This window comes from Phoenix dactylifera, chromosome 3 (assembly GCF_051530095.1).
Source record: "Phoenix dactylifera cultivar Ajwa chromosome 3, Ajwa_hap1_PhDact_Kaust_v1.1, whole genome shotgun sequence".
Lineage (NCBI taxonomy): Eukaryota > Viridiplantae > Streptophyta > Magnoliopsida > Arecales > Arecaceae > Phoenix > Phoenix dactylifera.
Window position 1 is genome coordinate 39,346,948 of NC_143192.1, and position 20,307 is coordinate 39,367,254.

At 39.7% G+C, this 20,307-nt stretch overlaps 2 protein-coding genes across 4 annotated transcripts in view; both read right to left on the reverse strand.

Annotated features, from left to right (window-relative positions):
• Positions 1-240: 240 nt before the first annotated feature.
• LOC103722141 (chaperonin CPN60-2, mitochondrial) lies at positions 241-11,891 on the reverse strand. Its single transcript, XM_008812585.6, has 18 exons — positions 11,557-11,891; positions 11,346-11,370; positions 10,572-10,703; positions 9,112-9,271; positions 7,174-7,349; positions 6,928-7,023; positions 5,558-5,662; positions 5,375-5,461; positions 5,157-5,246; positions 4,986-5,066; positions 4,831-4,899; positions 4,419-4,496; positions 4,221-4,316; positions 3,346-3,445; positions 3,165-3,268; positions 2,915-3,020; positions 2,728-2,806; positions 241-626 (listed from the first exon to the last, which is right to left on the reverse strand). Exons 1-18 carry the CDS (start codon positions 11,592-11,594, stop codon positions 518-520), a joined length of 1,731 nt encoding a protein of 576 aa, XP_008810807.3. The 5' UTR covers positions 11,595-11,891; the 3' UTR covers positions 241-517.
• Positions 11,892-13,750: 1,859 nt separating this feature from the next.
• The window catches only part of LOC103722142 (CLIP-associated protein-like), a 32,458-nt gene continuing 25,901 nt past the window's right edge, over positions 13,751-20,307 (reverse strand). For all 3 annotated transcript variants that reach the window (XR_015976317.2, XM_008812586.6, XM_088718339.2), the window contains one exon: positions 13,751-14,224. Coding sequence is in view for 2 of the 3 variants with exons in the window: in XM_008812586.6 (XP_008810808.3) it covers positions 14,066-14,224 (159 nt within the window). In the remaining variant the exon portion in view is untranslated. The remainder of the gene's footprint in view (positions 14,225-20,307) is intronic.

Below are 20,307 nucleotides of genomic sequence, written 5' to 3' on the forward strand. Positions count from 1 at the left end.
AGTCAGAAGCGATTACCGAAGAGCATGGAACCTGCAATATTTAATGGAACCACGTATTCCGATTCTCCAGCTCCACTCACCACTGTTCCTCCATTGTGAGAGACCAGGCATCCGAACAGTTCGTAGAACGTCATTGCTGTTAAGTGTTTTTGTGAAGAACGACATTATATAGCACCACAAATTAGCTGCAGATACCGAAAATTTTAGCAATCCCACAAATCAATGTGCAGTTCCATAATATATGGAAACAAAAAGAATTTCACAGGCAGTTGCCTTGAGTGTTGCAGGGTTCTAGTTTATGAGGCTGCAACAAAAACTTGAATCCATCACGGACCAAAAATTATGAATAATGTTTGTCAAAATCAATTATTCAGCAGCAGAATCGTAAATTTCCAATAGTTGCCTCTGTGATTACATTAATCAATGCTGCCAGTTCATCACAAAACCCATGACTTGATCCATAAGTTAAATCCTAATCTACACTCTCTTGTGAATTTGGCCAAACTCAATTTTTCTTTTAGTAATCCATTCCTCCCATACCGCCGCCACCCATGGCTGGGACATCCTTCTCTTCTTTTGGCAATTCTACAACAACAGCCTCAGTTGTAGTCATCAATGAGGAAACACTGCAGCACAATAAAACAAACCGTCAATACGGGAGCAACAAAAATGGGGATTAGTAACTGGAAAACTCAACATGAAGATTGATAAATATCAGTAACTTGGTCTTGGGCACCTAGTGTGGATTAAGAATTTGAAATGACATTTACCAAAATAGGGGAGAAAATGAAGTGAAGAAAATGAATTGAATGCCAATGGAATATGACATCTTAACACATGTTACTAGCATAACTGGTGCAGCCATTTCAAATAATAAAAGTAATTCCATAAAATTACTTGAGTGCATAACAAATATAGTCAACCCATGGGACAAAACAAAACACGCTGAAGGTTTTTGTATATTGCATTGTTACCCATAACTATAAATTCAAGTCGCGTGTCTTAAACTGTGAGAACTACACATTCAAGGCAGATATTCTCATGTGCTTTCACAATCTATAGCTAATAGTAGACAACGAGAAAGTAGACAGGTTTTGCAGTAGTATAAAGGAGTGGATGCTTCAATTGTACCAACAGGCCTATCATGAAAACAGTTTCAGTGCAATTTTTCATGCTTCCTAGAAAGGTAACTCGTATCCATTAAAGAATGCATGCTCTAACTATACCTACAGGCCTTCTCCAAGTTTCCTCGGAAGGTAACTCGTATCCATTTTGGACATCATGAATTTGGACAAAAACTGCAAGATGTTGATATTTGGAGATTGAAGACAAGCAACCTATTTTTTTCCAAGTGCCTGAATATGTTTCACTGATGGGCAAACAAAGCATTGTTTAAAGGATAGTCAACGAGACCATTGGGACCACATGTATCCAAGCCTCTTATGGAGGACATGCTAGAAGATTCAGTGGCATCTTGCCTCTTCTCCACTCAAAAGAGAGAAGAAAAAAAAGGAGACATGGTAGAAGATTCTAAAACTAAAAACTGACTGGTGCTGGCAAAGTTCTAACACCTCACACGGAGATGTAGAACCTCGAATCTTAACCAGAAAAGCCCACAGATACTTTGAATGGCAAAATGCACAGGTAGCCAGGTAAAAAGCTTAAGGAAGATGAGTGTTTCAAAAAGAGAGAATGAAGAATGTAAAGACTTGGGAATATTTAAACCAGTAGTTGCAGCAGTTTTGCTTTTAGAGACAGCAAAATGCAGTGTCTCCTTTTAACAGTTTTTAATCCTCTTTAAATTGGTATTTTATTATATGAAACTTGTATAATTTGTTGCTTCTCCCAACAAGAACATCTATACTACATCTTTACTGGATTATATAAATAATAACTTTCCACTTTTTCCAATTTTACTATATCAGTGCGGTATAATTGCATTTCTTGATTCCAATTTTACTATGTCTTAATGTATTCTTACATTTGTTAACAGGCTTTTTGACCCTTTTTAAAATGGGTCTCTTATTGTACAACCTTCTTGTATCTAAATCCTTTTCGAATGCTTCCAAGAGAAAAGGTTAAACTATACCATTAAGGACATAGTTGAATAATCCTATTCTATCCAACAGGATCGCAGGACCATATGCCAGGGTAGGCTTATATTTATAAATTCCAAGGAATAACTTTGCAGTGGGACGCCCAAATCCCATATGGAGTTTAAAAAAAAAAAAAAGAAGACCTCAGCAGATCTTTTTTTCCCCTCCTTGCAGGAATGAGCTAGGAAAGATCCAGTTAACATGGGCTGGGCCAGGACTTATATTCTATAATAGTAGAAATCTTGTTTCCAATCCTGAAGATTCAGTAGGATTATCCAAACAGATCCTAAAGCTGTGGGATAGCCCGATAATGGAACTCGAGGTCCAGGGAGAGGGATTAGGAGAGTGCAGGAATCACATGGCACGCTCCATGCATTAGTTTTAAAAAAAGGACCTCAAGAACTCTTTTCTTAATTTGGCACTCTTACCTTCCTCAACCTCCCTCCACCCACATTCCAATCCTATCCAGCTCAATCTAGCCAAACAGGGCATTATTAGATTTATGTATATAATTCATTATCAATATTTTCCGATGTCATTACTGTACAGGTGCATCTCTGTTTAGTTTAAATTCACCAAATCAATGTGCTAGCTGGTACACTAAAAACAAAGATTAAATATCATTAGTTACCTTGCAGAATCCACCAATGCAGTTCTAATCACTTTCAGAGGGTCAATGATACCTGCTTTAACCATGTCCACATATTCACCTGGATAAAAATCCAATGATGAAACAAGTATTCGCGCCATTGTTAAAAAAAGGAAAGCTAGCTAATTTCTTTATATAAAGAAATAACAAGTAGCAAAGAAAAGTCAACCTTTGGCTGCATCATAACCAAGGTCAGGATTATCCTGCTCTAAAAGCTTGCCGATTACCACAGCGCCTTCAACTCCTGCATTTGAAGCAATGGTGTGCACTGGGGTCTGCAATTTGAGAAGACAAGCTCAATTTAATAGTTCCTCTCAAATTGCATAGGGAATAGAATCTTGCAAAGGTTCCTTTGGATATGACAAATAAAATGAAAAAGAATGTTGCATAGGGAATTGATGAACAAATAGTCACTGAACCTTCAAAGCATTCTGGATTATTTGAACTCCAATTTTCTGATCAAAGTTAGCTGTCTGCAGCTTCTCCAACTCATTTGATGCATAGAGAAGAGCAACACCACCACCTACAAAGAACAGAATGATGTTTCTTCTTCGAAAAAACAAGGCCACAAACATAACACATTATATAACAGTAAGCTACCTGGCACGATACCCTCTTCCACTGCAGCCTTGGTTGCATTCAAAGCATCAGTTACTCTATCCTTTTTCTCACCAACTTCAGCTTCACTGGCCCCTCCAATCTGGAGAATAGACCAAATGTCAAATGAATACCATCAGAGTAATTGCAATGTCAAACAGTCAATATGAATGGAAGATGCCAGATAACTGCCTCGGGTGAAGCATAAAATATACAATTCTAATGATGCTATGATAAATTTCCTAGAATATAAACAATGCCGTAGCATTGCTGTGGTCTTGCTCTCCTTTATGTTGATAAAAATTAGTTCTGCTAAAAAGCTTCAAAGCACAAAATATAACTTACTAAAACCAAAAAAATAAAATTACTAATAACTTATTTTGAAATTGCAAAATATTGTTAAAGAACAGTGGTAGTATAATCTTACAGATTTTTGAGACCATGTGTATACTCAATGCCATACCCTGCAGCTCATGCTTCTTAGATAATTTTGCTGGCATGTTCATCCTGTGACTAGTATTTATTGATTCTTTGATACTTATAAAGACTTGAAATGTCTTTGTTCATGGTAAGGGGAATTTGAGTTTATAATTTCGTTCTGAAACCCTCTTACCATTAATTTAGTATATTCCAATATTTATTTCATCATAACATACACACTAAAATTGCTTTTCTCCTTGTGCAGATCTAAACAAGCCAAGCTGCTTTTACTTTAAAACAAAGTTCAGCACCGGGTAGTGGCATGCAACACCAGCACCATACCCTATTTCTATGTTTTGTAACAAAGTTTACAATTTCGTGTCTGAAATTATATTTTTATCTGCAACAGCACCACTTTACAATAAGAATTTGATGCTATAGAAGAGGGAAAGAAATACCTTCAGGACAGCAACACCTCCAGAAAGCTTCGCCAATCGTTCCTGTAGCTTCTCTTTATCATAGTCAGAAGTGGATGCTTCAATTGCAGATCTCAGCTGTTACAGCAAATGAACACCGAAGCATTTGATTTGAACATACTGTTCGATCAGTAATGACAGTTGAGCACCGAATGGTGTGAAATCATGAATAACACAGACCTGCTCGCATCTCTCTTCAATGGCCTTCTTGTCTCCAGCCCCATCAAGAATGACAGTGTCATCTTTAGATATTGTCACCTGCAAATATTGCAAAGTATGCAGTAAGAACGGCCCAAATATTTCAGCTTATGCCAAGCATTCTCAAAATAAACCTTTCAGTGCCAGTATGCACATTGAAAAACAGAATTGTAGCCTCGCTTATATTTACATAAATGTGAATATCAAAGACATACGCATGACTGAGAACAAAAGGCAGATCTAACTCCATTCTAAAAGAAAAAGGCCAGCAGGAAATACAAAAATACATGAAAATCAATGAAAAGGCACTTGAGGTCCCAAATGGATTTCAATAGATGTAAGACTGGTCCCAAGACCTGCAAAAATAACTGATATTGCACCCACAAATGCTTACCTTCTTGCATGAACCAAGCATGTCAAATTCTACTTTCTCAAGGTTCATACCAAGTTCTTCGGTAATGACCTACAATATGCGAGAAAGCAGAGGTCAACAGAAGACCAAAAAAAAATATCCATTTGCAAAGTTCAAGAGCTCAAAGGATAGCTTACATCACCCCCGGTGAGGATAGCAAGGTCATTCAAGCTAGCTTTCCTGTTCTCCCCAAAACCAGGAGCCTTAATGGCACAGACCTGCATATAGTACATCATTTAGCCAAGCAAATTTACTTAACAATGCTAACATGTATGGATAAAGCTCTTTAAAGGGGAACAAGCAGAAACCTTAATGCCTGCGCGAAGCTTATTAAGGATGAGAGTAGCCAAGGCATCACTTTCTACATCCTCAGCAACAATTAGTAGAGGTCTTTGTTTCTGAACACACAAAAACCCAGTTACAATGATTTGCATACCCCTCTACTTAAAGTCGAGGTGAAATTAAAAGGAGCGGAGAGGGTGAAGGCATAAGGTGAAATCAATGGAGCGGAGGGTTGAAGGCATACTTTCAAGGCCAACTCTAACACTTTCACCATCGCATTAATGCTTGAAATTTTCTTCTCATGTATCAGAACAAGAGGATCTTCCAATTCCTACAAAAAGTAGGTGGTTAAGCATCAAAGATCCTTAGTCTTAAAACTGAGAATTAAGAGATGAGTAGTTCTATATATAAGAAGGCAGATTCTTACACATTTTTGGTTCTTTTGGTTAGTAATAAAATAGGGAGATATGTAGCCCCTGTCAAGTTTCATTCCTTCTACGACTTCCAATTCATTGTACAGAGTGTTTCCATCCTGAAAGAGGTTCAAGAAAACAAATAACAGCATTATAGGCAGACACTTAACAGTCAACATGCAATCAGAATAGGAACAAAATGACAGAGTTCAACAGCAACAAATGGTCACAAAAAGAAAAAATAGTATCCTGAACAGGCCCAGTAAAAGTCACATGGTGATTTTATTGAAAAAAGAAAAGAATGAAAGTTGAAGACTAGTAAAACCTGAATATACATGCACTGCTATTGATATCAACTAACTTCTTCACCCATCACATAAACTTGTTAAATCTCTTCTTGGATACATCATCCTTGAATTTGATATTGTATTTAAAAGCAAAATGAACAAAAGGTTGGTAATTTAAACAGAATCAAATAAATCAAGGAGAAGAAAGAGAAAGGGAAAGCAGAAAAGTTTTAGGAAAAAAATGTTAGTCTGGTTAGCTGAAATTTAATAAGCCCACAGACACATATAACAGAAATAAGAAGAAATTCCTAACTGCATCACCTTAAAATATGAAGATTTTCCTCTCCATTGCAAATACCTGTGGCTCACTTACATCCCCTCTTTCCCATGGAACTCTAATCTTTTCACCCATTAGTCTCCTCCCATTGTTGGCCTTTCCACTCGCATATTCACACCAATTAGTTGAAAAATGCCCAACAGCTAAAGACACTAGTGCAGCTCTAGTATAGAGCTTCAGCAAGGCAAGTCGCATTTTTGTTCAAATCATGATCTCTTTCAATTACTCCTTTTTAGTTCCTTTCTAATAGTATTCTTAAAATAATTCAGATTTTAAAGATGTCAATGTTAGGATGCAGGCACTGTTTATTTGCATTCGTTTAATGATCAAAAGGATTCCCACTTACCTTATATTTTCTAGTAACATTTAACTGATGAGGAAAATGCATTTACCTTTTTATCATTTTTCGTTAACTCCTATTTAACTTGGGAGGAAGATGACAATGCCTAAGAACTTGGCACCCGGTAGATAGAAATCCTGGCTCTGCCACTGGATGCAGAGAGGTTGTTCCATTCACTCAAACTGACATGACATATGAACTCATTATGCCCCTAAAATGTGTCAGTGCATTTGTGCTCAATACAAAATTTCAGCAATTTCATGTACTAGTTGTATACACAGCATCCCTCACTAGAAAAACAATGCAGCTATCCAGATTGATAAACATGCATTCACATATTCACACAGTAATGAAAACAATGAAATTTTGTCAAAAGTGGACCCAAAAAAAAAAAAACAGAAGAATCCTAAGCAAACATACCGCGATGGTGATTACTCCCTCTTTACCAACTTTCTCCATAGCCTTGGCAATTAGTTCGCCTATCTCTCTTTCTCCATTCGCTGATATGGTACCAACCTTAAAGGGAAAATATCAAATTAGACAAGAAACTATCATTTTGCATTTACATCTAACACTTTCATTATCAAGAAGTTAAAACTAAAAAATAAGACCATGGGGCATTATAAAAGGTACAGTCAAGTAAAAATGATGTTCTAAATCCTTTACCTGTGCTATCTCTTCTGAAGTGCTGATCATTCTAGCCCTGCTCTTTAAGTTGGTCACTACAGCATCAACAGCCATTGTGATGCCACGCCTTAGATCCATTGCATTCATGCCAGCTGCCACCGACTTGCACCCTTCAGTGAATATCGCTCTCGTAAGGACAGTAGCACACGTTGTACCTGGTAATGATCAACATTTTAAACATGTAACCAACCATCACATATACACAAATTAGAACCAAGAACAATGGCAGTTTTGAAGTGATGTTCAGTACATAACAGCTAGTTTCTTTTTTGGTGGAAATTATAACCAGAACTGATTTGACCGTATTTCGGGTTCAATGCATCCTGGTTGACCAAGCTTTGTTGGACTCTTGATTCTACTTGAATAAAGAACAAGTATAATCATCAATAATGTACATGACAATGTACATAATTACACAATAATAATTTGCTTCTAAGTCAGGTTTACTTTAATATAATATTAATTATCATTAAAACTTGCAAAGCTTTGAGCAAATCAGATGGATTTCTTGACAAGTTTAATATCAATTCCACTTGCTGAATTTGATACAGACGGTTAACACAAGATACTAGACTTTTACACGTGACACACATGAATGAAAGCACAGAAGCGCCCGTAGTAAGGAAAAAACAGGAAGCACAATCTGAGTGGAAAGAAGTTGAACTTTGAGAGAGTGCTTGAGTACCAAGGACTCGAAAGGTTGGTTGTTCAGAATTTTTTTTTTAAAAGTAGGGCGGACTTGAACAGATTGTTGAGCCCAACTGAGGCAGAACTTGAGTGTTGGGAAAGCACCCCATAGCTTGCATTATAATAATAGAAGATTTAACTGTGCTTGATCGGGAAAAAAGATGTAATAGAAGGCTTTTAACTCACTTATCCCACCTCTTTTCAGCCAAACACTCATCCGAGCATATGGATTAAACTACTCTTAGAAGGGCAGAGTGGTTTTTCAAAAAACTAGTACACCATAAATGTTTTCCTAATCCATTTACCCTACGTAACCTAGGAATAACTTACTCCAAAGATTGATGAATATTTAAGCTCTTTTCTCCCCTCTAACCTACTTGATGTACACCAAATAATCTGGATTTTCTATTCTACAAACGAATACAACCTTATGTGTTAATCCATGAAAACGTACAATACATGTGTATGGATATGTGTACACTTATACGATATGTACATTCATATATGTGTACACAAATCTATGCATATATTGACAGAAATATCAATACTATAGTAAAAAATCAAAGTTCTAAACCAGGGAATATGCTTCTCGATTCTGCCTGTCATTTTTTTAGTGAAGATGCCCTCACACATTTTCTACAATAATGTATAATTTATCCCCCCTTATTAATTCCGGCTATCAAAAAATATGGAAAGATTTTGGATTTCTTTTAAAAAGCCCACCTAATAACAATATAGAATATTTCTTCTAATCATATCTGCAAAAATTCCTTTTTAAACCGATCTAAAAATGACTTGATAAAAATATAAAAGATTTTGAACTTCTTTATAAAATCCAATTTGATAAAATTATGGAAATATTTTTTCAGACAAAATCATATTTGTTGAGAATTATCTTTATACATTTTATTTTTATTTAGATAATTTTTTATAGGTTGCAAAATAACATAACTTAAAATTTTGCTTTCATTTTTGTCCCTCAAACATGCATTTTATATTTTTGGTTGCTAGCATATGTGTGTGTCTATATATTCTTCACATATCCTTTCTGGGATACAATTGTATTACTACTTTCAAAAACAGCTAAGATATTTCCTAGGCAAGTAAGCTAATAATGAAACATCCAAATCAGTTTGTTAGCTCAAAATACAAAATGCACTATGAATTCAAAATCATATGAGAATAAATGATGGCATTGGCATCATGTGATACTTGCACATGTAAACTTACCATCACCAGCAACATCATTAGTTGCATTAGCAACCTGCTTCACAAGGCTTGCACCCACATTCTTCACTTTGTCCTTAAACTCAATGCTCTTTGCTACAGTCACCCCGTCTTTTGTAACTTTTGGTGCGCCAAAGCTTTGCTCCAAAACAACATGGCGACCCTTCATGCCAAAACATAACAAAACATCAATTTGATATCCCTTTTTTTAATTCAATCATGAGTTAAGAAAGGTCAATTTATACTGGAAAATCATAAAGCAAAATCATAAAAATGTGAAAATAAGATGGGAATTTAAATCACTTCTACCAATATATTTTTCCAATGGCTACAGCCTTACGCAGCTCAGTCACATTAAGCATAGGTAATATGGGTCAATAGAAATAGTAGATCAAGTTTTACCATCTTCAGCATGAAGCAGCAGTAGTGACAAGTAATTCAGATAATATGGAACAGTTCCTATAAAATCTGAGAAATTAACTGTCCCTAATTCTAAGAATCATATTTCTTATTGTAGAATATATACAGACAAACAAGGATTCAAGTCACAATACTGGTACCATATCAATGGCCAGCTCATACCAGACAATCCTCGATACAAAAAAAAATGTATATGGAAGGTGTAGGATTGATACACCTCAACACAGGGCCATGCTGACACAATGCAGCACAGTTTTCCAATGTGTGCCAGCACCTACTGCACTGGCCAGTGATGGGCTCGTACAACATGAGATTTTAACCCTTCCATACAACAAAACTGGATAAGTATGACAAAACAAAAATAAAGGACATAATACAACAGCATTATCATATTACAAAATGATTGCACCAGGCCATAAGAGCATAGATACATCAAGACCCCAGAAACATCCTTAAAAGGAAAAAAATCCAGAAACTGCAGTAACGTACAACAAAATGAGTAACCATGCAAGCTCATCAAGTCGGCAGCTTATTTGTTATGCAATGACAATGTAGTACTCATATTAATTACAATAAAAACCTCAAACTAACCACTCATTGCTAAACACGTTAATGAGATAGTACTGATAAATACCCTATGAACAAATTCAAATTTTCCGCATTTCTGTTTTCCCTCACATGTTAAAATTTGGATCAATTATCTCGTAACTCTCATTTGGTTTCACGTAGTAGCATTTGTTGAATCTAACAACAGCTGCAAAATTTGAAACTTTCTTTACCAGATAGGATGCAATATAGATGATTTCATCCATAAACCAGAAGGCTATGGATTCTCAGTTAAAAACATATGATCATGCAGTTTTGAAAATGCCCTCGTCATTCAGGGGAAAGGTGACAGAGAATGCAAAGTAACACAAGCTTCTCCATTGACAAATTGTTTGAACAAATTCAGGAATAAATACAACAGTGTTTTCATATGGGTGGTGATATGAATGCCACTGTGTTATAACAATGCAGGAGTGAAAAGAAAGGAAAGTCCATACCTTAGGTCCCATAGTCACCTTCACGGCATCAGCAAGCTCTTCCACACCCTTAAGCATCAAAGCACGAGCTTCAACTCCAAATCTGATGTCCTTGGCTGCATAGTTTCTGCTCCAACCAAGTCTACTTCCAACCTGTAGCAAAATATGGAAGCCAGTTATCACATCAAACCAAAACTACATAATCCGAATGTTTTCCAAGATTGGACATCAGCACCAAAACACATGAATTAAAAAACAATGTTTCCCCTTGTTCTACAATACTGCCACGATTAGGTGAACATCAAAATGGCTCCTAAGATGAACAGGCTTCTAGATGAAACTACATTTCCATTTAACGAAGTCTCCTAATCACAAAACCCTGACGGTGAAAAAGATCATAAAATCAAATTGGAGAAAGAAGATTCCTAAAAAATACCTGAATGTCCATGTAATCAACAATATTTACGTTGACATGCTGATTACGAAGATAAGCATCAAAAACAACTCAAGACGTCATTAAAAAACAAATTTTTTCTCCATGAAAATAAAATCTCATCTCAGAGATCCCAAATAACAAAATCTTGAGAAGAAACGAGTTAACACACCCAGACAGGAGATAGGTCTTCCAACAGCCTGCATGTTTCTACAAGATTGAAAAGATTCATTTTCCAACAACATCATCAATCTCCCAAACTAATAAACATCGACTACACACGGTAAAACAAGCAGATTTTGAAGTATTATTAAAAATCCATCTCGTCAAACATATCCAAAGAGCAAATTTCCAATCCTCACCTGTCGGCTGCTGCTCCCGGCAATCCTACAAAAGATCAAACGAAGAAAAACCATTAGAAACAAGCAAAACCGACATACCAAACGGCCCGAAGAGGCAACAAACTCTAGAAAAGAAGTGGGCTTGATGCTAAAACCGTAAACCCTGATCAGTTAACACCACTGGAGAAGAAAAAGAAACATCAAAACTCTCCCGTTTCCACTATCTACTCACCGAGCTTTGGAGGCGAGGCTGGCCGCAGCGCGATACATGGTGGAGAGAAGTGGATTAAGCGTTGGAGATGACGGGAGAAGAGGAGAAAGCTCAGGGTTAGGGTTCCGACGCGCGGAAGTCAGATGGGAATGGAGTGGAGGGGAGGGGGGGAGGGGTTTTGGAGAGAAGACAACGAGTCTCTAGAAGTCTCCAGGGTTTAGGGTTTTCCAGATCAGAGGAGCCGGATCAGCGAGCGGTCCGAGTGCGCCGCTTACGAGGACCGTTCGCCTTGACCAGAAAAAGAACCCCTCCTTGGAAAGCGGAAACCAGAAATGAGGAAGAAGGTGTTGGGCCGCAACGAACCTGGCCTGCCCAGCGTGAATTTAGGCCCGTTTAAAGGCAACTTAAAAGATTAAAAAAAATAAAAAGAAAACAAAAAGCTAAAGAAAACTCTTTAACCTTGCGGTAGTGAATTATGGCCTTATGATATGTGACGGAATGGCCTTACAGATGAAATATGTGGACAAAGAGGCCAATAGGTAGTAGACTCATATGTAACCAACCACTCCGAAGATATTTTTTGGGTTGGAAAGAGGAAGTTGCTTGGTGCGCTTCAAAATCTGTTGTTTTTTGACTTTTTTGATTGTATTCGTACTCGTATTGTATCATGCATCCAGTTTAGCAAAAAAAAAAAAAAAAGGCCTTGAAAGATTGTTTTTAAAGTGTTCAAGATGATTTATTATTAATGGATATGGTTTCAACATATTGGAAGGGTGGGGAAAAAATTGTTGAAATCTAATTGATATTGATGGATAACATAACAAGTGATACTTGGAGCATGGTATATAGAAAGCAAACAAAATTGCTACACGGTTTTAAATTTAATTTTTGGTCAAGATTTACTACTATTTGTGCACATTTATATGGAGATATTTGTCTATCTTCTCTAGAAAATTCTTCATGTGAAACACCTAATAGAGATTTGTGAAAATTTTAATAAGGTACACCTGCAATATGAGGAAAAAAAAAAGAAATAGAAGTTTTGTCCACACCATCTAGTCATGATTTGTTAGAGAATATTATCATCTAGTTGTGTCATTGTGCTTCATTATAATAAACTCATCTATAATACTCTTGAAAATGCATAGGTTGGATTTTGGCTGTATTTACCAAAATATCTGAAATAAATTCGATAATTTGATAAGCATCTCATAGTCTTCATATTATATATCAAAGTATTTAATTAGTTCAAATGCAACAATATCATCCGTTATATATTTGGCATTGAGAAAGGGTATTTTAATTAGGATGTCATTTTAATTGAACAAAAAGAACATCTAGAGGGAGAGTTTAAGAAAACAGAACTGGGATAGAGAGAACGTGGACAATTAAAAAGATTAAACAAATATATATATTTGTAATTAAAAAAAAATATTTTGATAAGTGCCTTCTACTCTTCTTGTTACCTTTGAATATATTTAATTAGTTAAAATGAACAAATTTATTTACAATGTTTATGCTAATTTTGAGTATCTTAATTTATAGTGCTACCATATTTTTAGCATCTTAATTATAATTTATAACTACATTACCTCTTCATCATATATCATCAGAGAGCCAGCCACCCGAGGAGCATCAGGACAAGCAGTGTGAGATATTTGACGCTTCTTTCGCACACGTGCTTCATCTTTACCCAACACGCAACATTAGGAAAGCCAAAGCAGACACCTCCTCAAGGAGCCTCGGTCACAGAATTCTCGGCCTGGGATTTTGAGTTCTCTTTCCTTTGACAAAAACTCCCAACCCTCAATGGCATGCCCGGTGCTGCGTCTCACAATTGCTTTGCACAAAGATAAAAGATTTTCTAGATTTATCATGAAAGAACAAAAACCAAGATATATCGTACCGATATCGGTCAGCGTACCAGAGGCAGTTCGAACCGATACATACCGATTCCATATCAAATTGTACCGATCACATACCGGTACGGCAGTCCTACCGACCAGTTTTTCACTGAAAAACTTTCGATACCAAATTCCATGCTAATCCGGTACCGGCTTCAGTTCAGACCGGTTCGTACCGGTCTATACGGGCCCGTATGGCATACCCCGGCAAAAACAATCCCCACACTAATATGAATTCTTCCTCGATTCCAACTCATCAGTCAAGTGGGCTTCTTGATTGCAAGCACTCATTTTAGTGGCCATGGAGACAATTTGGAATGCATGCTATTCACTCCTGTAAACCAACAATAAAACATGGGGATTACAAGCATTAATTTTAGTGGCAATGGAGACAATTTGGAATGCACACAAAAGTCACAAAATCCGCAGAACCCCACTATTCACTCTTGCACCACAACAATTAAACGCTGTTACCCCCACCAACCAAGGAAAACACAAACCACTCAGGGAAACCCACCCCTCCATCTTATAAGAGACATTTGATTTGTTACTATACAAATACACTGATGAATAAACAACCAATATGCCACCAGCTCATTCGGGAAAAATGCAGTACATCGCACGCATCAATGGTTAGCACCAATAGGAGCACCAGACCGTGCCTGTGAAATCCGGTTTGCGTAAATGGTAACAAGACGCAGCTGTGTGCTACTAAGCCCCTCTAAGTACGGTAAGAATGCTTTCCCAAGCATGATATAGATATCCACCAAGCAGAACACCACCGTCTGCAAGAATTTCAGAAAAAGAGGAAAAAGGGAGCAAATCCCATTTTAAATGGATCCAAGGATAAAAATTGCAGGTATAAATCAAAATATTCCAATATTCACCGTAGGTAGCAAATGACGCGTCTAGTCTTAGTCTAGTCTGTGAGCAAGCTAGTCTAACAATAATGTTTGCGCTGAGCATGCACATAAAAAAGATGCAATAATACATAATGTCTGATGCATAAGGCCAGGTTCGGCTTAAGAAGTTCTTATAAGCAACATCTGCAACGCATCCTGCCATGCATCACATTGCAGCGACAATTCAAACAAATCAGACCAGACCAAAATAACATAAAATGAAAGCTTTATAAAAGAATTGAAACAGTTCTCCCACTTGAAATATGAGGATGTTACCAATGGATCAAGGGAAGTTTGGATGCTTTAACATGATTAAAAAAGAAAAAATCGCAAGGCCGATAACAATTATAATGTTAAATAACTGGCATCAGAAAATGTAATAACTAATCAGGATGAACGGATCCCTAAGGCAAGAAATCAGGAACATTGAGGGACTATTTGGATGCCAGATGATCTTATCCAAATATAAGATCTGCTCTCATCAAGTTAGCAAATACTGAGTGGGGTCATGGATCCCATTATCCCCAAAATTTTAGGAAGTTTGACCTATTTCAATCAAATGTATCATCCATGATTACCAGCAGTAGGAGCATCTAAGTCATTCACAATCTATTTAAATCCTCTTGCATTAGACCACCTCTGCTGGAAGCTACAGAAGAATTCGGGATGTTATTTCTTGACAACATAAGCATCCAAAACAGACCCTAAATAACCCCTAACCATTTGGACACCATGTATACCCTATATATGCATGCCTTGGTTATGTTATCCTTGTAGAGAATGCTGAAGGACTGAGACATGGCTTATATGAAAGGTATGCAATGCAAAGGAGAATGACCTAAAAGCTTTTAATATCTGAACTGTAATGAAAAAAATGAAACTCAAAGAGAACCATTAGTAAGATACTTTTCTCGAAGTAAAGAAAGTGATAAACTAATTCCTGCTACTAAATAACAGAAACAAGATATAGCATAGGCACTAAAAGTAGGATTGCAGTAAGAACCAAAGGAGAATATCAGGACCATATGGATCTTTTGATTGAAAAAGAAAAGCCCAGATAGTTACAATTTCTCCAGTATGGAGGCAAAAGTGGAATAGGAATGGATGCCTTGGTTACAGAAGAACTCGGGATGTTATTTCTTGACAACATAAGCATCCAAAACAGACCCTAAATAACCCCTAACCATTTGGACACCATGTATACCCTATATATGCATGCCTTGGTTATGTTATCCTTGTAGAGAATGCTGAAGGACTGAGACATGGCTTATATGAAAGGTATGTAATGCAAAGGAGAATGACCTAAAAGCTTTTAATATCTGAACTGTAATGAAAAAAATGAAACTCAAAGAGAACCATTAGTAAGATACTTTTCTAGAAGTAAAGAAAGTGATAAACTAATTCCTGCTACTAAATAACAGAAACAAGATATAGCATAGGCACTAAAAGTAGGATTGCAGTAAGAACCAAAGGAGAATATCAGGACCATATGGATCTTTTGATTGAAAAAGAAAAGCCCAGATAGTTACAATTTCTTCAGTCAGGCAGTGATGCCTGATGATTGGAGAGCTACCTATGTCGCGCTGATACCTAAACGCCAGGATGCGAGGGAGCCCAGCCATTTCAGGCCCATCAGCTTGTGCACAACCCTTTATAAGGTGGTGGCAAGGATAATGGTGGGTAGGATGAAGCATCTGCTGCCAGGCCTCATTTGCCAGGAGCAAGGTGCTTTTGTGGGGGGTAGGAATATTTCTGATAACGTCATGTTGGCCCAAGAAATGATGTGGGATCTGCGACGGGCCTCTAAGCGAAGAAGCATGATGGCTGTCAAGCTGGACATGGAACGGGCTTATGATAGGATTCGGTGGAGATTCTTACGACGCGCTTTGGAGTGCTTCGGTTTTCATGAGACCTGGATTGAGTGGGTGTTGGGGTGTGTCCAGGGGTCGAGATTCTCCATCTTGATCAACGGTACGCCCTCCCCTTTCTTTAGGTCTACGATGGGGCTTAGACAGGGATGTCCGTTATCCCCATACTTGTTTATCATCTGTTCAGATGTCCTGTCTCGGGCTCTGCGGGATGCTTGTGCTAACCGGGAGCTGGAGGCGTTTGTTCCCGCCCCAGGGTCTCGGTCTATATCGCATCTACTATTCGCAGACGACTGCCTACTCCTGGCCAGGGCGCAGGTAGAGGATGCACGGGTACTCAGGAGAGTTTTGGCGGAGTACTGTGCTATGTCGGGTTAGAAGGTTAACCTTCAGAAGTCAACAATCTCTTTCAGCCCTAGTACTGAGCATAGGGTCAGACAGGAGATTCGGGGGTTACTTGGGATGCCGGCCCAGGACGGGCTCTGGAGTTACCTGGGAGTACCCATCACGGGTCAGAGGTTACGGGTGGCGGAGTGTTCTGGTCTGGTGCAGAGGATCCAGAGCAGACTGGAGGGGTGGAGGGCATCTTCACTTTCCATGATGGGTAGATTGACGCTGATTAGGTCAGTGCTAGCTTCCATGCCTGTCCACCTCATGGCCAACACAGTAGTTCCGAGAACAGTGCTAATGAGGATTGAGCGGCTACTTCGGAGCTTCCTGTGGGGGTCGTATGGAGGGGGTCACGGGGTGCATCTAGTGGCATGGGAGAGCGTCTGCCTACCAGTGAGTGAGGGTGGCCTCGGGGTCTCGTCTCTGGTGGAGCGACGTGAGGCGCTGATTGCCCGACATGCAGCTCGATTCACGCTGGAGCCACAGGGATTCTGGAGTCAGACTATGGCTACCAGATATGGCCGTACTGGCACTGCAGGGGCGGTCCGCAGTGGGCGTCGCTGTTCATTCATGTGGCGAGAGATTGCCAGATACCTTCCCATGGTCGAGGAGAACACTAGATGGTTGATAGGAAATGGGCAGAGTATTGATGTGGTTGGTGACCCATGGGTGGGTGCCCTACCCTTGAGACGTTGGCCGACTACGGTTGACATCGAGGCAGTGGAGGGACTGCGGGTCTGTGACCTCCTTGTCCCGGGCGGGGTTGCCTGGGATGAGGATAGGGTGGGTTACATGTTTGGGGCACACTTGGCTGAGAGGGTTAGGTCCCTTCCGATCCCGGGGCATGTGGGTCCGGATACCCGGGTGTGGAGCACGTCGTGCAGGACCGGAGTGAGGGTGGGGGACCTCTCCCGTGTGCTCCGGCCAGAGCATGAGCCAGGGCCGGATTGTGCCTGGGTCTGGCGCCTAGGCCTCCATCCGAGGGTCGCACTGTTCTTATGGAAGGTTGCTTGGGTTCGGCTTCCGACAAGAGCAGTATTGAGCGAACGGGGTTTGAGGTTGCCCTCAGAGTGCGGGGCATGCGGAGCTGAAGAGTCGGTGGACCATGTACTGTTTCAGTGCATATGGGCGAGGGCGGCGTGGTGTGCGGCGGGGCTGCCATGGGATGGTTGGACCCATGGGGACCAGTTCTTACGAACTATCCGCGGGTGGTCGGGTAACCCATTGACTCGCCAAGAGGCGGTTAGAGCGACCTGCACAGCATACCAGATATGGCTGGCTAGGAATGCTCGAACCTTTGGTGAGCAGAGCAAGTCGCCAAGGCTCGTGGCGGAGAGCGCCCGGGCGCAGGCGGCAGAGTTTAGTTGTGCTGTCTCCTTAGACGGACTTTTGATAGCTCGGGATATCTGGGGCTCCCCTTCTGCCTCGGCAGCTTCTCACACGGTGTTTTTCACCTGGGAGCCCCCACCCCCAAGCTTCCTCAAAGTCAATTTTGATGGGTCCGTGCTGGATGGTGGCACGATAGGTGGAGCGGGTTTTGTTATTCGGGACCCTACCTCCAGGCTTGTGGCGGCAGGAGGCTGTCAGGTATTTGACTGTACGGTCCCTGGAGCGGAGCTGAGAGCTGCCTGGGCGGGTCTTCGACACGCTCAGCATGTGCTCTCAGCTAGATCTGTCATCTTGGAGGGTGACTCGGCTACGGTCATTGGATCCAGGGGGGTCTGAGAGCCGGTGCTGCCGACCATCCCTTGGTCCGCGATATCGGATTGATGACGAGGGACGGAGGGGTGGTCCAGGCGAAGCATGTGTTTCGAGAAGCCAATGGGGCTGCGGATTGGGTGGCCACGTATGTGGCCAACCATGTCGGGAGCACCTTATGGGCTGGGGACGGGGAGCTGCCTCGGGAGCTCCGGGATGTCTTGTTTTCCGATTTTATTGGGTGTATCCATACACGTGTTGTATAGATCGCCCGGTTTAGCAAAAAAAAAAAAAAAATGGATGCCATCTAAGAGTTGGGAAATCAGAGTCCAACTGCATTTTCTTAGTCAATCATACTGAATACGCGCGCGCGCGTGTGAGAGAGAGAGAGAGAGAGAGAGAGAGAGATGATTTTATAGGAACCTTGAATAGGCACATAGTTATAGAATTTAATAGACATGAGGGAGTAATAGGGCAAGTAGAATTGCAGATGTACTAAAATTTGCAGGGGAATATGTTATTATTGGTGTATACAGGTTCTAAATATTTAAACACTGAGTAACCATATATATTCAAAAAGATTGATACAAAAAATACATGTATATGCAGAGTTTCCTATTTTTTTTTTTTTTAAAGAAGGAACAATTAAAATGAAGAAAACCTGAATGTCACTTTTAAAGGAACGGACCACTAAAATTAGGCTAGTGGATTTTAGAGGTCTCAATTGTCCAATGGGGGCAGTAGATCACTAATATGCCTGTTCAAGACAGATCTGAGGTTTGGGTCTCAGAAATGATCAGATTGGGTTGACCAACAGATCCAGTGCCTGGAATTCGAGCTGAAACCTTATTGAGATGGGTTCAGTAACTAACTGCTTCACAAGTTTCCTGGTTATATCATATTAACACATTGTCCTCAAAATATAGTATAATGTATCATATAATACGAGATATCAATATTTGTTTCTCTTCCCATTTACTCATTCCACTTGAAACATAATTTCCATGTTCCTTTCCCTCTCAAGAGTGTCATATGGTTCTCATTCCTTTGCTCTCACAATGGACACAACGATGATAATGCTAGAGAGACGGTGCAACTAAGGGTGCCAATGAACCAAACTGGAGCAAGCTAGGCCTAGCTCAGGCCAGATAGAAAACCGAATAGGTTGGCAAGAGCTTGGCATAAGCTTTGAAGGTTGAGATCAGGCTTTGCCCATAAGGGTTGAGCAGAGGCAGTGAGAGAAAGGGACAAATGATTAGTTGGTGGTCTCCAAGGGGCAACAATGAGAAAGCAGCCATGGGAGATTGGATCAATTTACTGATACGCAGAGAGGGGTATGGATGCAATAAAGGATCCAATGATGCAGCCAAGGGTTGGACACAAGCAAAACCATATGGGCATCATGATCGCCAACAGAAAGGAAACTATGTTAGAGAGGACCTATGTCAGCTCTCTAAAGAAGGGGAAAGGTGAGAGAAAAGGATGGAATAAAAGACAGGCGACGAAGGAGGCAATGTCATTGAGTGACTAGTGATTAGAATTAGGATCATGGATCTGCTCCCCATCTCAGCCACTGGATCATATTAAATAGCTAAGATAACCTTTATAATCAGCACAAAATGCTAAAATAAAAAGAAATATCAAGACACAAAAAGCTCCCTTTGACCACAGGTAGTTGAGAACATCTTACTTTAACTCAACTTTCCACAATTCAAAAAACTGCATAGAACAACTGAAGGCTGAAGAACAGAAGTAGTGAAACATACTAGACAGACGGGCAGAAATACTCAACCAAATGCACCAACATGAGACGAACTTGATGCAAGGTTAGCAGAGTCTTGGGCATAACCAGGGCGAGGTCATAAATTGTTTGACATGACTAACCTGTTTATTGGGTCAGGTTAGGGTTTAGAGGCTGACAGGCTCGACTTGGATCGACCCGTTTAATAATCAAGTTGGATCGACACAATTACGACCGAAACTGAAAGCAACCCATTATAAATTCATTAA

Coding starts and splice junctions, on each gene's coding strand:
- LOC103722141 (XM_008812585.6), bottom strand. CDS start 11,594: ATGTATCGCGCTGCGGCCAGCCTCGCCTCCAAAGCTCG. Junction 7,024..7,173: donor CTTCAGAAGAGATAGCACAG/GTAAAGGATTTA, acceptor TTTCCCTTTAAG/GTTGGTACCATATCAGCGAA. Junction 3,021..3,164: donor TAATCCAGAATGCTTTGAAG/GTTCAGTGACTA, acceptor CTCAAATTGCAG/ACCCCAGTGCACACCATTGC.